The 22,011-nt window shown below is 40.0% G+C and overlaps 4 protein-coding genes and 2 pseudogenes across 6 annotated transcripts; 4 read left to right on the top strand and 2 right to left on the bottom strand.

The window, feature by feature from the left end:
- Positions 1-965: 965 nt before the first annotated feature.
- Positions 966-2,388, top strand: LOC101309515 (jmjC domain-containing protein 7-like). The gene is made up of 3 exons (XM_004294175.1): positions 966-1,795; positions 1,877-1,947; positions 2,034-2,388. Exons 1-3 carry the CDS (start codon positions 966-968, stop codon positions 2,177-2,179), a joined length of 1,047 nt encoding a protein of 348 aa, XP_004294223.1. The 3' UTR covers positions 2,180-2,388.
- A 766-nt stretch (positions 2,389-3,154) lies between these two features.
- On the bottom strand, positions 3,155-5,610 carry LOC101309804 (probable LRR receptor-like serine/threonine-protein kinase At4g08850-like). Its single transcript, XM_004294176.1, has 2 exons — positions 3,879-5,610; positions 3,155-3,659 (listed from the first exon to the last, which is right to left on the bottom strand). The coding sequence occupies exons 1-2, from the start codon at positions 4,429-4,431 to the stop codon at positions 3,289-3,291; spliced, it is 924 nt and encodes a 307-aa protein (XP_004294224.1). The 5' UTR covers positions 4,432-5,610; the 3' UTR covers positions 3,155-3,288.
- On the bottom strand, positions 4,963-6,633 carry LOC101309813 (probable LRR receptor-like serine/threonine-protein kinase At4g08850-like). Its single transcript, XM_004295662.1, has one exon. The coding sequence runs from the start codon at positions 6,631-6,633 to the stop codon at positions 4,963-4,965; it is 1,671 nt and encodes a 556-aa protein (XP_004295710.1).
- A 4,916-nt stretch (positions 6,634-11,549) lies between these two features.
- On the top strand, positions 11,550-17,893 carry LOC101309524 (annotated as a pseudogene). The gene is made up of 3 exons (XR_184376.1): positions 11,550-11,962; positions 12,056-12,388; positions 17,801-17,893. The product of XR_184376.1 is annotated as a probable glutathione S-transferase-like (transcript).
- Positions 17,894-18,891: 998 nt separating this feature from the next.
- LOC101309226 (probable glutathione S-transferase parC-like) lies at positions 18,892-20,371 on the top strand. The gene is made up of 2 exons (XM_004294174.1): positions 18,892-19,379; positions 19,732-20,371. The coding sequence occupies exons 1-2, from the start codon at positions 19,065-19,067 to the stop codon at positions 20,065-20,067; spliced, it is 651 nt and encodes a 216-aa protein (XP_004294222.1). The 5' UTR covers positions 18,892-19,064; the 3' UTR covers positions 20,068-20,371.
- On the top strand, positions 20,370-21,507 carry LOC101308941 (annotated as a pseudogene). The gene is made up of 2 exons (XR_184235.1): positions 20,370-20,833; positions 20,947-21,507. The product of XR_184235.1 is annotated as a probable glutathione S-transferase-like (transcript).
- Positions 21,508-22,011: the final 504 nt, after the last annotated feature.

The raw sequence follows: 22,011 nt of genomic DNA, 5'->3' as shown, positions 1-22,011 counted from the left end.
TGAAATTGAAAAAAATATATGTAGGGTGAAAAAAGAATTTAGGGTGAACAAAGAAAAAATGGGAAAAAGGGTATTTTAAGTATTTTAAACGGGTGAACAAAGTAGACTCACAATTAAAAATATATAAGTGGGGTGTGAAGAGAACGTGGGGTGAACAAAGTGGTTTGTGGGGTGGCAATAGACGCACCCTTTATACTAATATTAATATTGAAAGACCACTAAATCATTTTGAATAAATTTTGAGAATAACTGTGATCCTAGCTTGAAGCACATATCGATCAGTAAGGTAAAAATTTGTATTAACTGAATCAATGAATCATATATTAACAACATGGATTTATATATCATTCCATTAATATTCATGAATATTTAAGCCTATTTAAGATTTTTCTCAAAATTAAAAATGGTCATTTATGTTTCATTCTATTAATAATGAATAATAATAAAGGGTAATTAAAACATGTATTAAATTTGAGAGGGATCAATTGACTTCTCTAGTCCTAGGCTAGCTACGCCCCTGGTTGTGTGCCCTATCGTTATCGATGTCCCTGTCGTCGTGGAAATTTTTTTCGATCTGGTTTTTGTAAAAGAGGAGACAGAACGTGTACAAATCAAATTAGGTAATCATATAGATTATAAATTTTATTTAAAATAATAATTAATCTATAAAGACCGATTTACCATTCTCAGTAACGGAGTCATTACGGTATGTACTAAAATTAAGCAGGTTTTATACATTCATATACCATTGTGATAGTTTTGAAAGTTGAAGTACTTAAATTAAAAGTGGACAATAATTAATGTACACTGTTCTTTAAATTTTCCCGAAAACACGTATTGGACCGTTTCACGCGATCTACTATCTATCATTACCCAAGACTTGAAAGAGGCCTAGCCCAATTCTTAAACCCTTCTTCGTCTTCCTCCTCGGTCTCACTTTCGCTCCGACCCAGTATCCAACTCCAATGGAGGGAAAAATAGAGACGCTCTGGAACGAAGTCCGGGAGCTCAACCTCGGCACCTCCGGCGACCTAGACCGCCTCGATTCCCCGCCAACTCCCCTCCAGTTCCTCCGCGACTTCGTCTCCCAAAACAAGCCCTGCATCATCTCCAACGCCACCAATCACTGGCCGGCCCTCACCCGCTGGACCTCCGACTCCTACCTCACCTCCGCCCTCTCCTCCTCCCTCGTCTCCCTCCACCTCACTCCTCACGGCCGCGCCGACTCCCTCGTCCCCTCCCCTTCCTCCTCCCTCTGCTTCGCCTCCGCTCACGTGCAGCGCACGCCCTTCCCGGAAGCGCTCCGCCTCATCAAAAACGACGCGTCGTTCGTCGCCTACGCGCAGCAGCAGAACAATTGCTTCCAGTCGGAGTACTCCCCGCTGGCGGCGGACTGCGATCCGCATATCCCGTTCGCCACCGAAGCCCTAGGCTGCCGGCCGGAGGCCGTCAACATGTGGATCGGCGAGGAGAGGTCTACGACGTCGTTTCATAAGGATCACTACGAGAATCTATACGCTGTGGTCACGGGACAGAAGCATTTCCTCCTGCTCCCTCCTACCGATGTGCATCGCATGTACATAAGGGAATACCCGGCCGCGCAGTATAGGCATTCTCCGGTCACCGGAGAGTTCGAGCTGGAGATGGAAAGTCCGGCTAGACCTGTGCCTTGGTCTAGTGTTGATCCTTACCCTGCTCCTGAGGACAGAGAAGAACAGCTCAAAAAGTTTCCTTTGTTCTTCAATGGGCCTAGGCCGTTTCGCTGTACGATTAATCCAGGAGAGATGCTGTACCTGTGAGTTTCGAATTGATTAAAGATGCTTGCTTTATTTGATATGTGGATTTTTGTGTAAATGATGTGGTGGAGTTAATGCAGGCCAAGTATGTGGTTTCATCATGTTAGGCAAAGTCCAGATAGCAGAGGGAGAACTATTGCTGTTAATTACTGTAAGGGATCAAGTACTGAATGCGTTTTTAGGATCAGATTAGTGTTTTTGTGTGGTCAGATAATGAGGTTTGATTATGTATGGCAGGGTATGATATGCAGTTTGATATCAAGTATGCTTACTTCAACTTCTTGCAATCAATTCAATGCGCATCGATTGAAAGCCAAATGCTGGCCGAGACAGTGCAGGAGGATTTTGATTCTGATTCACCAGAGAAGACGGAAGATGAATGATGGAATGAGTACCGGATCATTATTCTGCGCGGATAGCCACTTGTGGGCTCTTCGAACTGGGAAACCAAATAAGTCTCAGAAAGAACCATTGCAGCATGCTGTGAGGTAGGGAAGTTAGATGAATATTAGTGAAGATTAATTGGAAACAAGATAGAAAGTTTATTCTTTTTGATGTTGTGGCCATATTAAGGCCCCTTTCAGTTCTTGTAGATTTAGACTGTGAAGGTCACTCTTATGATTTACTTTATCTACATTTAACTTGAGATTGTGCTGAAAGTGAATACTTTTCATTTACCATCGGCTACTCCATTTTTATTATTTGTTTTGACATTCAGAAATGATTAAATGTGCTTGGTCTACTAAGTTTATGCAAGCTAAAGTGGTAAAAAACTGAGGATTGATTCTTGAAGAGTATAGATAGAAACCTAGAAGTTTTGCATTCCTTGGCTTGGTTATTGTTTGGTTTCTAACTTTCTATACAGTTGATTATGAGTGTCCTTCTCTACCAGTTCATGGATAACCCTGCATAATGGCTTTGATCATTAGTCATGTTTCCTTTATCACATGGCATGAATCATGATTTCTATAATAGGAATTCTCTGATTTTCTTATTTAACAGGCTGAGCTGGCTGACAATGTTATATCCTCCGGCATTGGTCACACACTGACCGCCATGTCTTTTCACTGTTTCTTCAATGTCACCTCCTGACCAAGGACTCAGGTGCTGACCTCTCATGCTCTGTCATTTCAGTCAACATAACAATTTGTCTTTGTTCAAGGAAATTGACTTTCCTTCTTTACTGTGGCTTTGCCCGCTTTGGCCTCTTTGGCAATATGTACATAGCAACATTTACCCTTATATTCTATGATTTCTATCACCAAAAGAAATGTATTTCTGGCAAACTAAAATTCTAGTATGTTTGTGTTGGTGCATTTTGTTCTAATATAGAATTTTTTTTCCTTGTTTTATCATACATGAGCCATAGCACAGAAGCACATGAACTAAAATTACAATAAGGATACAATAATCCTTTTGCTGAAAGGAAAGCACACATAGTGATTTTGTATAGGAAAGAAGCACATTCTGTTATTCCCAATTTATCAGGCAGTCAAACTATCAATTCACCACATCTTATCATCTGTAATGGCTTTGACAAATGCAGCCTCTGAGTTTCCATTTGTTGAGAAACTTGTTCCATATTTGGTCGAGACTGAGGACTAGTATTCAAGCATGAAAATGCTATCTTCACAAGAGAGAGCAGCTCCCCTGCAACTTCATCTGTAGGAGGGGAAATGCGCTTGTTAAAAACATCCGAAATTGACATTTGATGGATGGGTAATGCAGATGACTGTGTCGATGACCCTGATGATAGAGGTACGAGGAGCTCTCCTGGATGCCTTCCCATAAGTATTTCCAATGTTACCACACCGAAGCTATAAACATCACATTTCTCGTTCACTTCCATTGTATAAGCAAGTTCTGCACACAAACATTTTACACAAATTGAATTAGATATTGAGAAGCAGTTATCTTATGATTATATAATGGACTGTGTCGAAAGAAATTGAATCATAACTATGCTAATTTCCAAGTAAAACTTAAACTGAAGCCAATCACTTTAACTAGGAGACTACAGGTGTACAGGAGCACAAAAGAGTGATCAATACAAAAGTACAAAACAGAGAAAACCAATATTACCTGGTGCAATATATCCATAGGTGCCTGCAAGGGCAGTCCAATTAGCTGAGTCTGGGTTCAAGAACTTGGCAGTGCCAAAATCTGAAACACAGGCTTGAAAGTCGGCATTCAGCAAAATGTTCTTGCTTGATATGTCCCGATGAACAATTGCTTCCAAACAATCGTGGTGCATGTAACACAAGGCATGAGCTACACCTTTGACAATTTTCACCCTTTCACTCCACCCCAGTTCTTGAGCTTCACCGTCATTGCTCAACACTGTCGCCAAGCTACCCCTTTCTATATACTCATATACCAAGAATGAGTGTTGCCTATGTGAACAGAAGCCATAAAGCTTCACAATGTTTCGGTGTCGAATCTCAGTTGGTGCACGTACTTCATTTAAGAATTCCTTCTTAACTTTTTCATCGTCACTGCATAACTGATGCAATTTCTTCACAGCCACTATGTTGGCAGATGCCAGGTTCACCTTGTAGACGCTTCCCTGTCCTCCCTTCCCAATGCAATATGTGGAATCAAAATCCTCTGTTGCTTTTATGATTTCCTCATACATTGTCTTGCCATCAAATTCTAATGCTAAAAAAGAAATCTCTTCATGCTTGTTGTTTCTTTGGTCATCCTGATGCTTCTTTTTTCTAAATGCTACGATGGAGCAGGAAGATAGAAGTAAAAGTAATGCCAGAAGAGAAAATGGGATCACATATACCAGTTTCGGGCCATGGACCTTTTTTGAGCCATCTTTATTGCAGGGTTCCAAATCTTCAATGTTGCCACACAATCCCTTGTTCCCTTGCAAGGCTTCTGGAGAAGCATCTTGAAATGCTTTGTTGTTGGGAAGCGGACCTTCCAACTCATTGAACGATATGTCAACATATCACAAGCCGTGCATATTTCCAAAACTTGTTGGAATGGAACCAGAAAGATTATTGTGTGACAAATTCAACATCTCCAAACTCTGCATACTGCTGAGTTCTGATGGTATCCCTCCCTCGATTGAGTTTTGACTCAAATCTAGTTGGGACAGTTGAGCTAACTTCCCCAAGTGAGCAGGAATTCGTTCTCCAAACTTATTGTTGCTCAAATTCTAGTGTAGTTTGAGCAGATCACCCAGAATGCTTGGAATTGATTCGTTCAATGTGTTTCTGGATAGATCAAGATATTCAAGATTGGTCAATGATCCAAATTCTGGTGGTATGCTACCTGAAAGTTGATTTCCATCCAACTTCAGCTTCACCAAAGAAGTCAATCTTCCAATTTCTTCTGGAATCCTCCCAACTAAACCATTGGAAGAAAGATCGAGCTCGTGCATTTGGGTTGCATTTCCAATCTCAGGTGGTATACTGCCAGTTAAGTTGTTTCCTGCAATTAGTAAGGTTGTCAATTGTGGGCACTGTCCCCAGTTACTTGAGATTTCCCCATACAGGTTATTGTTGCTCAGGTCTAGAAATCGAAGATTTGGATAGACTCCAAAGTCTTCTGATAGATTGCTTGACAATTGGTTTCCATCAAGTCGGACTCTGAATAACTTTGTGCTAGTTTTCAAGCTTTTGGGAATTGGACCAATCAAATGGTTGTCGGAAACTGAAAAGTTTGTGAGTGATCCACCTTGGCCAATATATTGGGGCAAATAGCCAGAAAATTGGTTAGTATCCAAATGCAGTATAGCCAGCTTTTTAAGTTTCTCCATCTCTTGGGGGATGGAGCCGGAAAGTTGGTTATCACGAAGGTAGAGATTTGTAAGGTTTGCCAGGTCACCAAATGAAGTGGGAATGGAACCATTCAGTTGATTCCGGCTAAAATCTATGCCCAACATAGATATCAGTTTCCCAATTTCTGTAGGAATTGCCCCAGATAGATTGTTTACACCGAGATACAGCCATTTAAGGTTTGTGAGGTTACCCAGTGATGCTGGGATCGAACCATTGAGATGATTATTACTCAAGTTTACATCTTCTAGAGACTTCAGGTATCTTAACTGAGGAGGTATAGAACCAGAGAGTTGATTGTCCCACAAGTATAACACAGTAATCTTTCTGAAGTTTGCAAAATTTGGTGGGATGAAACCAGAAAGGTTATTATGTTGGAGATATAGAATAGTAAGGTTTGTCAAATTACCTAGTGATATTGGAATCGAACCAGTGAAATGATTATAGCTCAATCCTAGCTCCATGAGAGATTTCAGGTTTCCTATCTCTTTTGGAATAGTATCAAAAAGATTATTACCATGGAGATTAAGAAAGGTTAGATTTCTTAGAAGACCGATTTCTGGTGGGATTCTCCTGGAAAACTGATTATTGCCTAGATCAAGATACACAAGTTTGGTGAGGGAATTGATCTGAGGTGGGATGACATCGAAGAGTTTATTGAAGCTGAGGTCCAGATATTCAAGATTAAGGAAGGAGAAGAACAAGAATTCATGCAGTGTACCTTGTAAACCAAAATCGGAAAGGCTTATGTTGGTCACGCTTCCAGCTTTGTTGCATGAAATACCACTCCAAGCACCATCGCAAGGGCTTGCATTTGCTTCTGGGTTTCCGGAAGAGTTGGTGGCATTACTAGTACTGGGATTATAGGTCCAGGATGAGGTGAGATTATTCTGTGTTTGGTTAAGGCTTTCTCTCCATTTGAGAAGAGCCTCTGCTTCAGAAGTGGAATTAATAGAAGCAGAAGCAAATGCAAACAACTGAAGCTGCTCAAGGCACAAGGTAAGGCAAACTAGAGAGCAAAAACAATCATAGAAACTTGAAGCTCTCATGGTTTTTCGTTTGTTAGATGCTATTACAATGCTATCGTACTTCATCACAGGCTTATATTTAAAGAGGCCATGCATGATTGCTCTCTATTAAGTATTGATTATTATAGTTTAGGGAAGACTTCGGAGCTTTTCAGACACAAAGTCTCTGTCCCTGCATGTATACTCTATGAAGTTAAATTTGGAAACATCTGAACCAAAGACCAAAATATAGGGTTTCGAGGAAATTTCGACCCTCCGAAAACCGTGTTCTGAACTGCGCTCACGTTTTAGAGAAATTTTTCAGTGCTACAGGAGGACCACGTGGCAGTCTGACGTGGTCCTACTTTTCAATCAAATTTAGACATGTAGATTTTCTTCACGAAAAATTATTTCAGCTATTTTGTCAAAGACCATTTTAGGTTTTCTGTTGTTTTTTTAATACTAAACCCTAAGCCCTAAACCCCAAACCCTATACCCTAAACCCTATACCCTATACCCTAAACCCTATACCCTATACCCTAAACCCTATATCCTAAACCCTAACCCTAAACTTTAAACCCTATATCCTAGACCCTAGTTTAAACTTGCTAAATACCCATGAATGTCATTTCACAAAAAATAAAAAATATTTGTTTATATTTTACTTATAAAAAATCTACATGTCTAAATTTAATTAAAACGTAGAATCACGTTAGACTGCCACATGTCTAAAATTTTTGGAGATATTTTCGATTTTTCAATCCGTGTTCTGAACTGCACCCACGTTTGGTAGGCTGATGAGATTGATTAGTATCAATCCGCATGCAACTAGGCATGCAACTAGGCATGATGAAGGGATGGAAAAGTACTACTCAAAAGCCACCAGGGATTCAAATTTGCCAACCGGTCATGGGACCATCAAGTAAGAAGCTGCCACGTGTGAAACACCAACCATGAACTAACTGGGGTTAATTTAGTATCTCTTTTCAATATTAAATACTAATGATAATCATTTTTTAATATTTAGTTATTTACTTAACTAAACCACTTTTCGTCTTCAAGCCAGATTTAAAATAAAACGCAGATGAAGAAATGAGTAGCCTCAGCACCTCAGTTCTGGATTTTCACACTGGCAAATTTGAGTAGTATAAAGCTTGATCCTTTCCCTCTCTCGGAGACCTATACGAAACTATAGAAATTTTGCAAGCATTCAATTTATAGTTGTTGTTCTCATCATAGTTGCAGAACCCAATAAGAAATTCAAAGTTAATGAGCCAAAATCAATCATACTATCAAAATTGAAGATATAAGATTTAAAAATTCACAGAAACCAGATTTTGAAACAACTAAGAGAAAGTGGGATCGTACCTTAGGAAGGTTTTGGTGGTTGTGCGAGCAAAGGTGGTCTTCAAAGGTTGTCGATCCTCCTCGAACAAGTTCAGCCTTTGAGAGTGGGAGAGAGATAATGCCCAGACTCACACTCAGACTCTATGAGAGAGTCTGTAGTTTTTTGTTTTTTTATTTATTTAGAAACACAGGATTGTTATACAGAAGAAATTGAGGAATTTACCTGTTCATTCTCCCACAGATTTTTGTACTATCATTGTTCACCAATGACACTGAGATCTTCTGGAAATATGAACTTTGTGAAGTCTAATGTGGGGAGAACAAAATCTTTTGCCTGACCAATTAATAGCACTACATTCTTCCTACAGATTAGAACCTCATCTCACTATGATTACATTCATGTTCGGCCTCCAACAATACCGTCAGGAAAAACTAAAAGGGATTCGAAGCTAGCGTTTGTTTAAAGAGGATTGACAATTAGCAGCAGAGGATTTGGCAAATCCAACTACTGAAGTTCTAGTAATCCATGCCTCCCATTCCTCCCATGCTAGCTCCCACAGAAGGGGCTTTCTTCTCCGGCAGCGAGATAGGAACGGACAAGAGAGTCTGGAGTTCTTTTTTCGGTGGAGAGAGAGATCTGTAGTTGCCGAGGTCTAGGTGAGAGAGTAATAAACTAATAAACATAAATAAAAAAAATCAATTTTCTTTTATTACTAACTAAGGTTAACTATAGTTAAGTTTTAATACACGTGGCAGCTTCTTACTTGATGGTCCCACCAACACTATTGTGTTGGTTGGCAAATTTGAATCCAGCCACCAGACCTCAACAAGTTTTAAATTTATTAAAAACTATATAGTTGATGGGTTATGAATTTATAGAATTATTGTCCTGAACGTACCGGACACCACCTTGTCTGGATTATGGACTGAAAAGCAATCAAATTAGTAATACTCAACCAAACTGTTTCAAGTTTCAAGTAAAGAAATACATCTATTGAAGAAAACCCTAAATGTTTGCCGTGCTTACACACTTATCAAGTTTAATTGATGAAGGCCTTGACGATCATTGAAATTATAACCTTCACACACTTATGAAGCACGATACTTTGACTATCGCCTGATGCGCGCCATGGACCTGTCCATGAAGCACGAGTACCTCCCTGAAGATCTTCAGGTTTTCATTTCAGTTTTCTGTTGTGTACTTGTGTTCATTTGGATGTTTTAATCCCTGAAGCGGTTAAATTTGATATTAATTTTGTTGTGTGATCCATAATGGATGAATTAGTTTGATTAGAGAAGAGATCATCAAGTAGATAATCTAATTGAAACAGAAGGTGTGCTTCTCTAATTGCATAAGATAGCTGTGATTATTCTTGTATGAGTCGAATTGAGTTAGAATGGTTTGGGATATAAAAAATTGAAGTTAATCAATTGGACGCAAAAGGGTGTGCATTTCTAATGCTTACGATAACAGTTGTTTAAGGTTACATGTAGGATCGTATTAGGCCTTTCCCTTTTCCATGCGCATGGACAATAATTCCATATTTTCTTTTAGTCCTTTTGTTAGAGAAAACACTGATAGAGTAACCTGAAGTGCTACGTTGTTTCTTGCTCCCTAGTATTTATCTGAATTAGATGCACGGTAGTGTTTTCCATCTAACAGTATGGTCCTTTATTTCTCATTTTCCTTCAATGAAACAAAGAAAATTACAGCTGTTGCAATCTCCTTGGAAGCTAAAAAAAAGTTCCATGAGGAGAAGAACAAATTAAAATGGTGGTTACAACTTCAAAAAAAAAAACATAATGCAGTAGCTAGAATGAACAATGACTTCAATATCATGGCCCTTTATTCTCTTCTAATTAATCTCTAGCTAGAACTCCGTCTCTAATTCCGCCGTCAGTATGAGCTGCTTCTGACGATAACATGATATGTCAAGATCATCACTAGAAGTTGATCTGTAAATTGTCGGGGACAGCAAGGTTTGATCAACTCCAGATCATAGTACTCTTCCTCAACAATTGTATCCAACATCTTGATCTGTTGGCGTTTGCTCAAAGAAATCATCTGTGGTACAGCTACTTCAGTGCTGACTCTTTCCTCCATTACAGATAGGCTAGAGAAACTGAGGAAGAGTTCTGGGAAGAAAATCATGGAAGATAGATAGAAAGAAGAAGATGGAGAACCAGGAACGATAAAGGACACCTTCTTATAGGGTTACTTAGGCTGGAATTTGCTGTAGTTTCCGTGTGGTCGGCACGTTCAGTCATTGTCATGCCTTTAAGATACAGATACTACCCTTGTTTTGAGGGTACCATGCAGGAAACGAAATTGACAATCCGTAACATTCAATTTCGTACCAAATCCATCTTCCTTACAATCAAACTACAGCTAAATTTGCAGAATGTAAATGAAACCAACTGAAGACTTAAACATTATGAGTTTGAACCTTCACAAGTAAGAACACCCGGATTTCCTTAACTGCGGATTACGGGGTGTTGCTTGATTTACGTGTCTACTAATCACCTGCGCAGATCTTGTGTAATGGATAGGTGAAGATCTAACTTTTTCTTTTTCTTTTTCAGAGTAAGGTGATGAAGATCTAACTAGAAACAAGAAATAACTTTATAAGAATGAACTATACATTTTGTAGTCCAAAAAAAAGTGGATCAGGGTTTCTTTTTAGGATGGACCAGACGTGGAGTGTGGATGGAGTTAGTAGCTTCGTCGGCACGGCATTCTTAGAAGGTGACAAATGACGCCAATGTATGACTCTATCGATCTCTTCCTTATCGATCAGTACGAAATGTAAGATTCGACATATATATATATATATATATATATGGGATCACATTCAGAGTTAATAACGATGGATCATGTCCGGAAGGAGACAAGTTTTGTTCTCATATTCAAAAAAGAGGAAGATGGCAACAGCTTGAATGAAGAACTTCATGTTTTCTTCCCAATTTCTTGATTATCAGTTAAACATGGCTGAATGAGGCAGCAGCACGCTTTCTAGAATTGAGAAGAAAGCTTTTGGTCTTCCTATATTGGATTTCCGTACTCCAATCGGAGAAAAATACCAATAATGTAAATTTATTTCAGCCAATTTTAGATCATTTGGTCTAATGACATAATAACATAAGTCTTCAATTGCTGTTTTTCCGGAAGATCAGAAAGAATTAAACATAGGATTATGCTATCAAATTCACAGTTTCATACCCCCTCTTTTGTTATTCACACGTACACCTTGAAAACCGATAACATGAAAAATGCATATAAAGCTTGCCAGTGGTAATTAATAGACTTAAAAGTGTATCTATTGATAATTTTGTAATTGAAAGATCATGATTTATGGAGGATGAAGTAGTCACAAATCTTTGCGAGAGAATCTAGGATTTGTTATAATTTATGGAAGAAAAGAGGAAGAATTGAATTCTCCATGTATTAAACAATTATCCGACAACGAATAATGCTGGAGGCACCGAGCTGAGCTAGTTGGTCACTTCTTTTGCTTGCTCTAATGTTGAATTCTCCATGTATTAAACAATTCTCCGAACAACAAATAATGCTGGAGGCACTGAGGTGAGCTAGTTGTTCACTTCTTTGCTTGCTCTAAAGTTTTAGCATAAATACTCACAGTGACATTACAGACTAGGCTATTCACCTAAGTTAACTAAACCTTACAATTATCTTTCTTCAAGACTTTAAATGGCAAATGAGGTGGTGTTGTTGGGATTCTGGCCTAGCCCTTTCGTGGCGAGGGTGAAGATAGCACTGGCTGAGAAAGGGGTACAGTATGAGTACAAGGAGGAGGACTTGGAGAACAAGAGCTCACTCTTGCTGCAAATGAACCCAATTCACAAGAAAGTGCCAGTGCTCATTCACAATGGCAAACCGCTCTCCGAGTCTCTCATTGTGGTTCAATACATAGATGAGGTTTGGAAAGATGGGCCTCCATTGTTGCCTTCTGATCCGTACCTTAGGTCCCAAGCTATGTTCTGGGCTGACTTCGTTGACAAAAAGGTACGTAAATTTTGGAGTATCACTGTGCATCATTTATTTTAACTTGAAAATGGGAATTTTAACATTGCTATGACTGATGAGAAATGATTGCAGATATATCCAGTTGGGTGGAAGCTTTGGACAACCAAAGCAGAAGAGCAAGACGCAGCAAAGAAGGAATTCCTTGAGAACACTGGGTTGTTAGAAGAAGAGCTTAAAGACAAGCCTTTCTTTGGTGGTGAGAACCTTGGATTTGTGGATGTGGCACTTGTCCCTATCTATAGCTGGCTTCCTGTGTATGAGAAATTTGCAAACTTCAGTTTAGTGGTAGAGCGCCCAAAGTTCATTGAATGGGCTAAGAGATGCATGGAGAAGGAAAGTGTGTCCAAGTCTCTTCCAGACCAGCAAAAGCTCAATGACTTCAAGCTTTGATCGATGAAACCGAAAGTGATATCAAATCCTCAATATCCATCTATATATGTCTTTTGTAAGATTATGTGCTTATTTGATAAGTTAGTTTCTCTCTATTAGTTTCAAGTTTTAACCTGCTTTCCTGTTTAATGTACCAAGTGCTACTTATGTGAAAAAACCGAATATGCATGAGAAGTCCATGTAATAAGATAGAAATGAAAAGTGTAAGGGAGCACTCGAGTCCTGTAAAAGATCATTTCTTTGTGGTTTGGTTGCTTTTGTTTTCAAAATCAAATCGTCGTTGTTTGCTTCAACTTTGTTTTTGCCCTTAGGTCAGTTAGGTGTCTGATTTCGTGTGACATTGATATGCTAATAAAACAGAGCAACACACCGATCATTCATGATTTAGAAGTCGGAACATTCATTTAAAATGCGCCACTATTTGGGCAAAAGCTACAAATTGCCATTTTATGTGTACGCCAACACGTCCGTTTAAACAAATTGGGGCAAACAATGTAATTTCTATTGACCTGGTAAAGCAGTTTTCACCAAGCCCACTGAAGAAACAATGTAACTTCCAATCCTTGTTAATGTCATCAAGGTGTTTATCAAAATCGAAAACATCCCACTTTTCAGTTGAGATATGATCCAATAGAGCCAAGCTTGTTGATTGTTAACTGATTTTCATCCGATTCAGTCATCCAACTAGCTATATAAGTTCCAAATCCTAGATGCATCCTTTCTTGTCAAGCTACGGTCCTTAGTCTCTGACAATAAAGTCGCAAGCTACTTGTCATCTAACGAGAGCATTGAAGCTTGAGGGAGGTAACGACAAATGTGATCACCAACATTCTAGGCTAGGCTTCCAAACTCTTGATCATCAAATTAACATCTTCGTACTCTAGTTCCAAGCTCCTGATCATCATTCTGCGTGCAAATTGCAAAATGCTTCTCAATGAGGATGAGGGAGATCTCGATGCCGAGCTGGGAGTGGAAGCTAGAGAGGGACGAAAATAGTTATCTCGACGAAGCGTTTTGACTTTCGAGAGAGACGGTGCCGACCCCATTCACTACCAGGACAAGCACTTTAGCCGACGGTCGTCGGCCTGTTAGCTTAATTCGTCGGCTAAGATTTCGTCGGGAAAAGGTCGTCTGCGATGACTTTAGCCGACGAAAAAAAAAATTTCGTCGGCTATAGTCCCACAGTTTAGCCGACGAAAAACATGTCGTCGGTTTTTTTCCTAAACTTTAGCCGATCAAACAATTAAGATATTCGTCGGCTAAAGTCTGTAATAAAATTTTTTTCCCAGAATATAGCCGACGAAATATAGTCTGTTTCGTCGGCTAAACCTTATAAAAAATTTTAAAAAATAACTATAGCCGACGAAATATAGTCTGTTTCGTCGGCTAAACCTGATAAAAAATTTTAAAAATAACTATAGCCGACGAAATATGCCATAATTCGTCGGCTAAACCTTATAAAAAATTTAAAAATACTATAACCGACGAATAAACCTTTAAATATCGTCGGCTAAAGTTGCTGGTTTTTGAAAAAAAAAAAACTGCAGAAACTTTCGGCCACCTCCAATCAGCACCAAAATTTGACAAAATCTTCCTCTCAACATTTCGAACAACTTTCTAGAAGAAGTCGAAGCCCAATTCTAAGCCTAAACAGGTCAATTGAATCAAAATATAAAAATTCCCAATTTTAAACCCTAAAAACTTCAAATCTTCGATTCTCCTCACACACACCGAATCGAGCTACCAAATTCTAGGGGAATGTAGTACTAATCAAACTCAACTTATCCATATATAGAACGCACCAAATGGTGACCTGAGGAAGGAGAAATTCGATCGACACCGAATCCGAACCGGCGGAGTTTTGGAGCTCGATTTATCCCTCACGGCGGCGCCACTCGATGCGCCACCTGTCCAGCAATGAAGTAGAGACGACGGCGAAGCTTTTGGGACAAGTGTGGCGGCCTCCAGTGGCTTGACGGCGGAGCTAGGCCGAGAAGAAAATCTGGCAGGCGAAATAGACTTCTTACCATCCACCTTCGGTAAAACTCCTATATAAAGAACTTTAGCCGACGAAATTCTTTATTTTCGTCGGCTAAACTCTTTTGAAAATTTTGAAAATTTTGGTTGACCGCCAAAAATTTTTTGGTTGAAAATTTTGAAAATTTTTCAACTTTAGCCGACGACTTTTCATATATTTTCGTCGGCTAAAGTCCTTTGAAAATTTTCCTCCAAATTTGGTTTACCGCCCAAAAAATTTTGACCTTAGCCGACGACTTTTTTAATATCTCGTCGGCTAAAGTCTATAAATTCACGAAAACGCTCATATCTCCCTCTATATTATGTAGTTTGGTCAAACATTCCACACGAAAAACTTTCATGTAGATGAGACGCAACCGCCTATATAAAAATTTTGAGACATTTACCTTCCGACGATAGGGCTCCCCACAGGGAATAATAACGGTAAATAGGGTTGACCACTACTATCGGCACCGAGACTTTACCCGATTTACGTGATTTTTGAACCATAGCCGTATTTCACCATTCTGAACACATCTTATTTCACGAGATTTTTGATAATTTTGCTTCCTATATAGAGTTGGTTCACAAAGTTGTATAACCTACTAAACAAGTTATATAACATTAGTAGACACGTTGTGATTCCGATGACTAAAATTCACAAACCAAAATTTGACCGTCAGATATGATCATTATAATGAAAGATGTCTATGGTAAAAAATTCAACTGGATCCGACAACGTTAAGGACTCGATCGAAACGGTCAACCCTAATCCATCGTCACTTATCACACGAAAACGCTCATATCTCCCTCTATATTACGTGGTTTGGTCAAACCTTCCACACAAAAAACTCTCACGTAGATGAGACGCAACTGCCCATATAAAAATTTTGAGACATTTACCGTCCGACGATAGGGCTCCCCATAGGGAATAATAACGGTAAATAGTAGACACGTGATTCCGATGACTAAAATTTACAAACGAAAATTCGACCGTCAGATATGATCATTATGACGAAAGATGTCTATGGTAAAAAATTCAATTGGATTCGACAACGTTAAGGGCTCGATCGAAACGGTCAACTCTAATCGAAAATAAGAAAACTGCATTTTGAAACCCTAAACGGACTCGGATAGCCAAAAAGGCCCATACGTCATGGCAATAGCGATGAGTTTGACTCGTAGGGCCATTACGCTTCCGGAAAGGTATCACAATAGTCAATCGGACACCAAAAACCAAATCTGCAGCATAGTGAATAATAAGGGTAAATTGCATTGACCGCAACTATCGGCACCGAGACTTTACCGGAATACCGTGATTTTTTAATCGTAGACGTATTTCACCCTTCTGGTCATATCTTATTTCACAACTTTTTTGCATTTGAAGGTTCTACGTATAGTTTTTTTTTCCTAGATGAGTTGTTGTCCAGATCTGCAAATATAAGGCACTTTAGCCGACGAAATTATATTTTTCGTCGGCTAAACTTTTAAAAATTTCATCGGCTAAAGTTCACAGACTATAGCCGACGAAAAAAATTATTCAGACGACGAATTTTAATTTCGTCGGCTAAAGTTGACCATAGCCGACGAAAATTTTAAATTAGCCGACGAAGGGAAATTTCCTCAGCTAAAGCCCATTTTAGCCGACGAAAAAATAATTCGTCGGCCTGGTTTTTTTATTTTCGTCGGCTAAAACCTTTCTTCTGGTAGTGATCACTATATTCCTCAAAGAACTGCCCTCTGACCTCGACTACTCCGGCGCCGTCTTAGCGGCAAGAACCTCCTGCTCTCAGATTTTAATTTTAACGAGTGATTTTTACTGCTAACAGAAGTTAATTGCTGGATTTACGTGTATGCCCTTCGATTTTGAATCCTATGGACGAAATGTAGTCACCTATCGCGGACCCACTCTGGCGTACGGAATGTTGGCGTAGTCCAGCGCTTCCCCATTATTTGATGGCCTTTTAAGTTTCCTTTTTCTTTTCGATCACCAGTAGTTTTAGCAATTTGCAAGTTTTACAATTGCAAACTTCTGTTATAACTAATGGTAACCTTGAAAAATGGTGAAATGGTAACCTTGAAAAATGGTGCATGGAGTCATGGACTCGTATCACTCCGGTGGCATTAACATGACATGAAATCCTAGTACAAAAGAATAGAGTACACACTACATCTCCGTCAAGTATCTACAAGTCCACATTGTGAACAAACCTAAAGATATTCGCCGGTCCTAATCAGTTTAGAAAAATCATGACACTATATGATAAAAGAATAGAATCAAATGTCTAGTCCTACTTTATATAATTTGTATTTGTATCATGGAAAACGCCGGACTACGCCGTTGTTGTACAGTACGCTACTAGTGGGTCTCGACACGTGGCATTACTTCAGCCACAGATTTTAAATCTAAAAGAAATATTGGTAAATTTATCAATTAACACCGTAAAATCTGTTCTGTCGTTAAATTTCAAATCACAAAAGAAGTACCCCACCCAATAACTAGTTTGACTCTCTCTCTCTCTCCTCCCTCTTCTCTCTCAAAAGACCCTTCAAGTCAAGCCGGTGGCAGGGACGCTACTAGCCTGCACGGCCGCCATCAAATCAAACCCCCTGCCAGGCAGCGAAGACGACATCGTCACAGCCGCAGCGAGTCGAGCCGAGTTCGATCGGAGCGGGCGGCCCGATGAGAAAGCGAACTCGGTGTCGGTGTAGGAAGAATCGGCGGAGGGGGAGGAGGCGCACGAGGACACCAGCCTGGCCGTGACTGGTGGTTTGGGGATATTTGAAGGAGTTTATGGACATGTGAAGCTGCACCAGATTGTGTTTCCTTTCAAGATCTTGTACACTTTTACTTGAGCTGATAGGAAACTAAATCTTGTCAGGGCGGGATATAACGGTGCCGGGTTAATGACCACCCCTCCGCCCAAAACATAAACACCTATCTTTCTCAAATCGATCTGATCGAATCAAACACCCCTGTGCTCAATCTCTGCGATTCTTGATCCTTATTCAACTCAAAAGCTCTCTCTCACTTCTCAACACCATGGCCAGTGTCTTGGTGTTCCCTTTGACCTCAGTCAACACCTTAACCTCCTTGTCCGTGGCTTTCCAAAAGAGCTCCCTGTGCACCCCGGCGAAGTTGAAGCCGGAGGAGCCATTTTTGGCAGTCTTTTTCACGCCGTCGGCGATTAACGAAATCACCAAGGCGGTGCCGCTAATCGTCTTTCCATGAACTTTCTGACCATGGTGGTGAGGTTGGGTCCGGGGAGGGCATGGATTTGACGACGGTGCATGAGGAGAGGTGGGGTGGTTGGGCTTGAACTCGGCAGAGGAGGAGGGGTTGGAGAGGTTGGAGATGGTGGAGAAGCAATGGTCTATCTACCTCTGTTTTTTCTCTTTGTTTTTTCTCAGATTCATGGTGACGGTGATGAACTGAAGATGAGAGGACATGCAGTTAGATGGATTGCCTTCACCTTGGTGTGGGTATTGAATCTCTCACAGTAAAATCTAGTAATTACTGTGATGACCTGAAATTACATACATGTCCTTTCATTAACAGTTCTGTCAAGGGTACCGTACAACGAACGTAGCCTAGTTTTTGCCTTGTATTATAGATAAATCAATATTCAATCTTAGCAAACAAGTCATGACTACTATTCAAAGATCAGCCAGGATCCAAAGCAGACGTCCGGAAAGAGCAAAACTGCGGATGGACACGTGTCACGCGCACAATCATCTTCACTTATCATGTGGGTCCCACCCACATCTCCTCCTCTGTCATTTTTTTTCTTCTGGTGTGACGACCTCTCTCATCCTTTTAAACCCAGAACCCACATCCAGCTTCATTTTGATTCTCAGAGGCTGTTGTGTGGGCTGAGTCCATGGGTTGTCAGTTCGTCGCCGTCACCGCCTCCAACACGAGTCCGTTCGAATCCGAAATTTGTTCATGGTGGCTTATATATGGCGTCTATTCATGTGGATAACGTCTAATCATTTCGAAGCTTCAAATCATCCTTTGGGATGAGTTCTTAAAGCCCAGATCAAGAAATAAACAATATGAGATCAGAGGAACTATTCATTTCGATGGCTTGCATGGGATCCAAGATTGAATATCAAAGCTATGCCTTTGACCAAGTCTAGTTATTTGTTTCTTTTCTTTTAGTAGATGGGGAGTGAAAGAAGAGATTAGAAATAATTAGAAGTGAAGAATAATTATAGATTGTTCATGTTTCTGGGTTTAAGCTTTTTTCAATTACTTTCTGGTTTAAACGGATGAGAAAGAGAGGAGAAGATGGTTCACACCAGGACCAGAAGAAAAGAAAAAAAAAAAAAAAAGAAACAGAGGAGGAGATGTGGGTGGGACCCACATGATAAGTGAAGATGATTGTGCGCGTGACACGTGTCCCATCCGCAGTTTTGCCCTTTACGGACGTCTGCCTTGGATCCTAGCTGATTCAAAGATATTTGATTGTTGATTTCTTGACGAAAGCAGTGACATATGTGCGTGGAAGAATCTGACATATGATTGAACAAATCCCAAATCAAAAATTCTCCAGATGCCAAAGCCTAGCTAGTGAATCACTTCTTTCTCTTACTTTGAACTTGTTAACCACACTAGAATCTCGCACTTTCTAGTTAAAATTTGCTACTGCATGATCGATCAATCTTCAAGTTAATGGCGGATGAGGTGGTGCTGCTGGGATTCTTACCGAGCCCATTTGCGGCGAGGTTGAAGATTGCTTTGGCTGAGAAGGGGGTCGAGTATGAGTACAAGGAGGAGGACTTGAGGAGCAAGAGTCCACTACTTGTGCAGATGAACCCGGTTCACATGAAGGTTCCGGTTCTCATTCACAATGGCAAACCGGTCTGCGAGTCCCTCATTGCGCTGCAGTACATCGATGAGGTTTGGAAAGATAAAGCTCCACTGTTGCCCTCCGATCCTGGCCTTCGAGCCCAAGCCATGTTCTGGGCAGACTTCATTGACAAGAAGGTTATTTGCTTTGTGGTTTGTTTCTGAAAGTATTGAATCGATGGGAAATTGATATGATTCTATTTTTCGATCGGTCTGTTTATGTTTTTTGTTGAAGAATGAATATTAATACACGTACTTTGATGCTATGCTAGAGCTAGACAATTCCAACTTTTATCACAAAATGAACTAATTAACATGTTATATATCTGATCAGACGATAAGATTTAGTAGAATTTTTCTTGATTCATGTTTACGTAATATTGTAATTATGTTTTTGCCTCTATGTCGACTAATTATGTTTATTCTGAACTATTAACATTTTTTTCGAACAACCAATATAACCCTTAAAATTTACTTTGTGGAACCAAAGGAGAAGGTATGGGCAGCCAAAGAAGAAGAACATGAGGCAGCGAAGGAGTTTTTTTATTGCATTGGGGTGTTAGAAGGAGAGCTCGGAGACAAAGCTTTCTTTGGGGGTGATACTCTTGGGTTTGTGGATGTGGCAGTTATACCATTCTATAGCTGGCTTTCTGTGTTTGAAAAATATGGAAATTGCAGTGTAGAAAACTCGCATCCAAAGTTCACTGCCTGGACTAAGAGGTGCATGGAGAAGGAGAGTGTCTCCAAGTCTCTTCCTGATCAGCAACTGGTCTATGACTTCAAACTTGGGGGCATAATAAAGTTACCAATCCATCAAGACCTGTAACCGGCCAGTTAAGCAGGTTGAAAGCCTTTTGGGTACATTGTATTTATCTACAACCAAACCACACTTGACCAGACCCTTGTATTATCAAAGCTTTCGGTAGTAAAGTTCTCTTACTCCTCTTGTATTATATTTATTGTTTGTTTATGACTTTATGTCATCAGATTGGAAGACTTATTTTACCCACTTCCTGCCCAAGAATTTTACGCAAAAGAAATATATAAAATATAGATTTGATGCCAAGAGCAGTGACGTAACCGCAGCTGATTGGAAAAATCCTAATTCCAGAATATATGTAGAAATGGAACATTGACTACTAGCTAGCTAGCCTTCTCTATGTTTTGAGCATAAATAACCCCCATGGAATGGACACTACTACACCACCTGAAGCTTCATATTCTTGTTCGTAACCCCTTATAAGTTTGTCATCGATCAAAATCTTCAAACCTTTCAATGGCAGATGAGGTTGTGCTGTTGAATTTCTGGCTGAGTCCATTCGGAATGAGGCTGAGGATCGCTCTAGCTGAGAAAGGCATCAAAGCACGAGTACAAGGAAGAAGACCTCAACAACAAGAGCCCACTTTTATTGAAGTCGAACCCGGTTCACAAGAAGATCCCGGTTCTCATTCACAATGGAAAACCCGTCAGTGAATCCCTCATTGCCCTCCAGTACATTGACGAAACTTGGAATGACAAGGCTCCACTGTTGCCCTCTGATCCTTACCTCAGATCCCAAGCCAGGTTCTGGGCCGACTTCGTTGACAAAAAGGTAGTTTCTGATTTTGCTTTATACGCATACAAATATGTCGATGGGTTTAGGTCGAGTGTTTCCATGTTAGTTATTCAATCCATTATTGTTTTTCTCGTTTTTGGTTTTTGCAGGTTGCCCATTTTGGGTGGAAGGTATGCACGACCAATGGAGAAGAACAGGATTCAGCAAAGAAGGCCCTCCATGATTGCCTTGAATTACTGGAAGGAGAGCTTGGAGAGAAGCCTTACTTTGGCGGTGAGAGCTTTGGTTTAGTAGACGTGACACACGTTCCCTGCTTTGGCTGGCTTTCCCTGTACGAGAAGTTTGGAAACTTCATTGTAGAGGCAGAGCACCCAGTGCTCATAGCTTGGGGGAAGAGGTGTTTGCAGAAGGAGAGTGTGTCCAAGTCTCTTCCTGACCAGCAAAAGCTCTACGACTATGTTGTGCAACGGAGGAAAGAGCTTGGAATAGAATAGATTGGCATCGGAGAAAGCATGCAGACCGTAATAACTAATAGCAAAGGATGAACTGATGATGATTATCATCCATGGGTTTCTTCTTTTGTTTAAGCAGTTTCAACCTCTTATATCTGGTTAAACTTTAACTAGGGATCTTTACATGTACAATAACGGGCAATTTACCAAGCCCTCCACATTCAATTTCTCTTTTTAAGTTCTCATATGAATTTGTAACAAACAAATCTCATACGTACAGACATGCTGCACTACGTACAACATTTAAACCATGCACGCATCCATTTTTTGACGTCATGCATCCATTTGCACGTACTGCTAAAAAAGAAAAGAAAAGAGAAAAAAAACAACGGAAGGTATAATTCTAAGAAATTATCCGAATTTGAAACTGAGAACTTTCACACATATGAGGCTGATCGAGGATCGCTCTAGCTAGCTGAGAAAAGCATCAAGCACGAGTGCGAGGAGGAAGGCCTAGACGGATCCTAGCTTAAGAACAAGGGACCGTACGTTCTTGCTGAAGTACGTTGAACCCGGTTCACAAGAAGATCCTGGTACGTTCTCATTCAAAATGGCAAAACCGACGTCGGTGAATCCCTCATTTCCCTTTATATATGTTGAACTAAAAAGATTGATTCAGATTTCTTTTTGGATATAGATTCGTTAATAGGCCGGTTCCCATGCATAATTTCTTGCAATAGCTTTTTAAAAAAAAAAAAAAAA

This window comes from Fragaria vesca, linkage group LG3, assembly GCF_000184155.1.
Source record: "Fragaria vesca subsp. vesca linkage group LG3, FraVesHawaii_1.0, whole genome shotgun sequence".
Taxonomy (NCBI): Eukaryota; Viridiplantae; Streptophyta; class Magnoliopsida; order Rosales; family Rosaceae; genus Fragaria; species Fragaria vesca.
The sequence above is the reverse complement of the archived record's forward strand: the minus strand, read 5'-3'. Positions and strand labels throughout refer to the sequence as shown.

Bases quoted from the DNA above. Each gene is read 5' to 3' on its own strand.
- LOC101309804 (XM_004294176.1), bottom strand. From the start codon at position 4,431: ATGTATGAGGAAATCATAAAAGCAACAGAGGATTTTGATTCCACATAT. The intron at 3,660-3,878 runs GTAATATTGGTT...GTTTGTGTGCAG, and splicing joins CTATGGATATATTGCACCAG to AACTTGCTTATACAATGGAA.
- LOC101309515 (XM_004294175.1), top strand. From the start codon at position 966: ATGGAGGGAAAAATAGAGACGCTCTGGAACGAAGTCCGGGAGCTCAAC. The intron at 1,796-1,876 runs GTGAGTTTCGAA...GAGTTAATGCAG, and splicing joins CCAGGAGAGATGCTGTACCT to GCCAAGTATGTGGTTTCATC. The intron at 1,948-2,033 runs GTAAGGGATCAA...TATGTATGGCAG, and splicing joins AACTATTGCTGTTAATTACT to GGTATGATATGCAGTTTGAT.
- LOC101309813 (XM_004295662.1), bottom strand. From the start codon at position 6,633: ATGAGAGCTTCAAGTTTCTATGATTGTTTTTGCTCTCTAGTTTGCCTT.
- LOC101309226 (XM_004294174.1), top strand. From the start codon at position 19,065: ATGGCGGATGAGGTGGTGCTGCTGGGATTCTTACCGAGCCCATTTGCG. The intron at 19,380-19,731 runs GTTATTTGCTTT...GTGGAACCAAAG, and splicing joins CAGACTTCATTGACAAGAAG to GAGAAGGTATGGGCAGCCAA.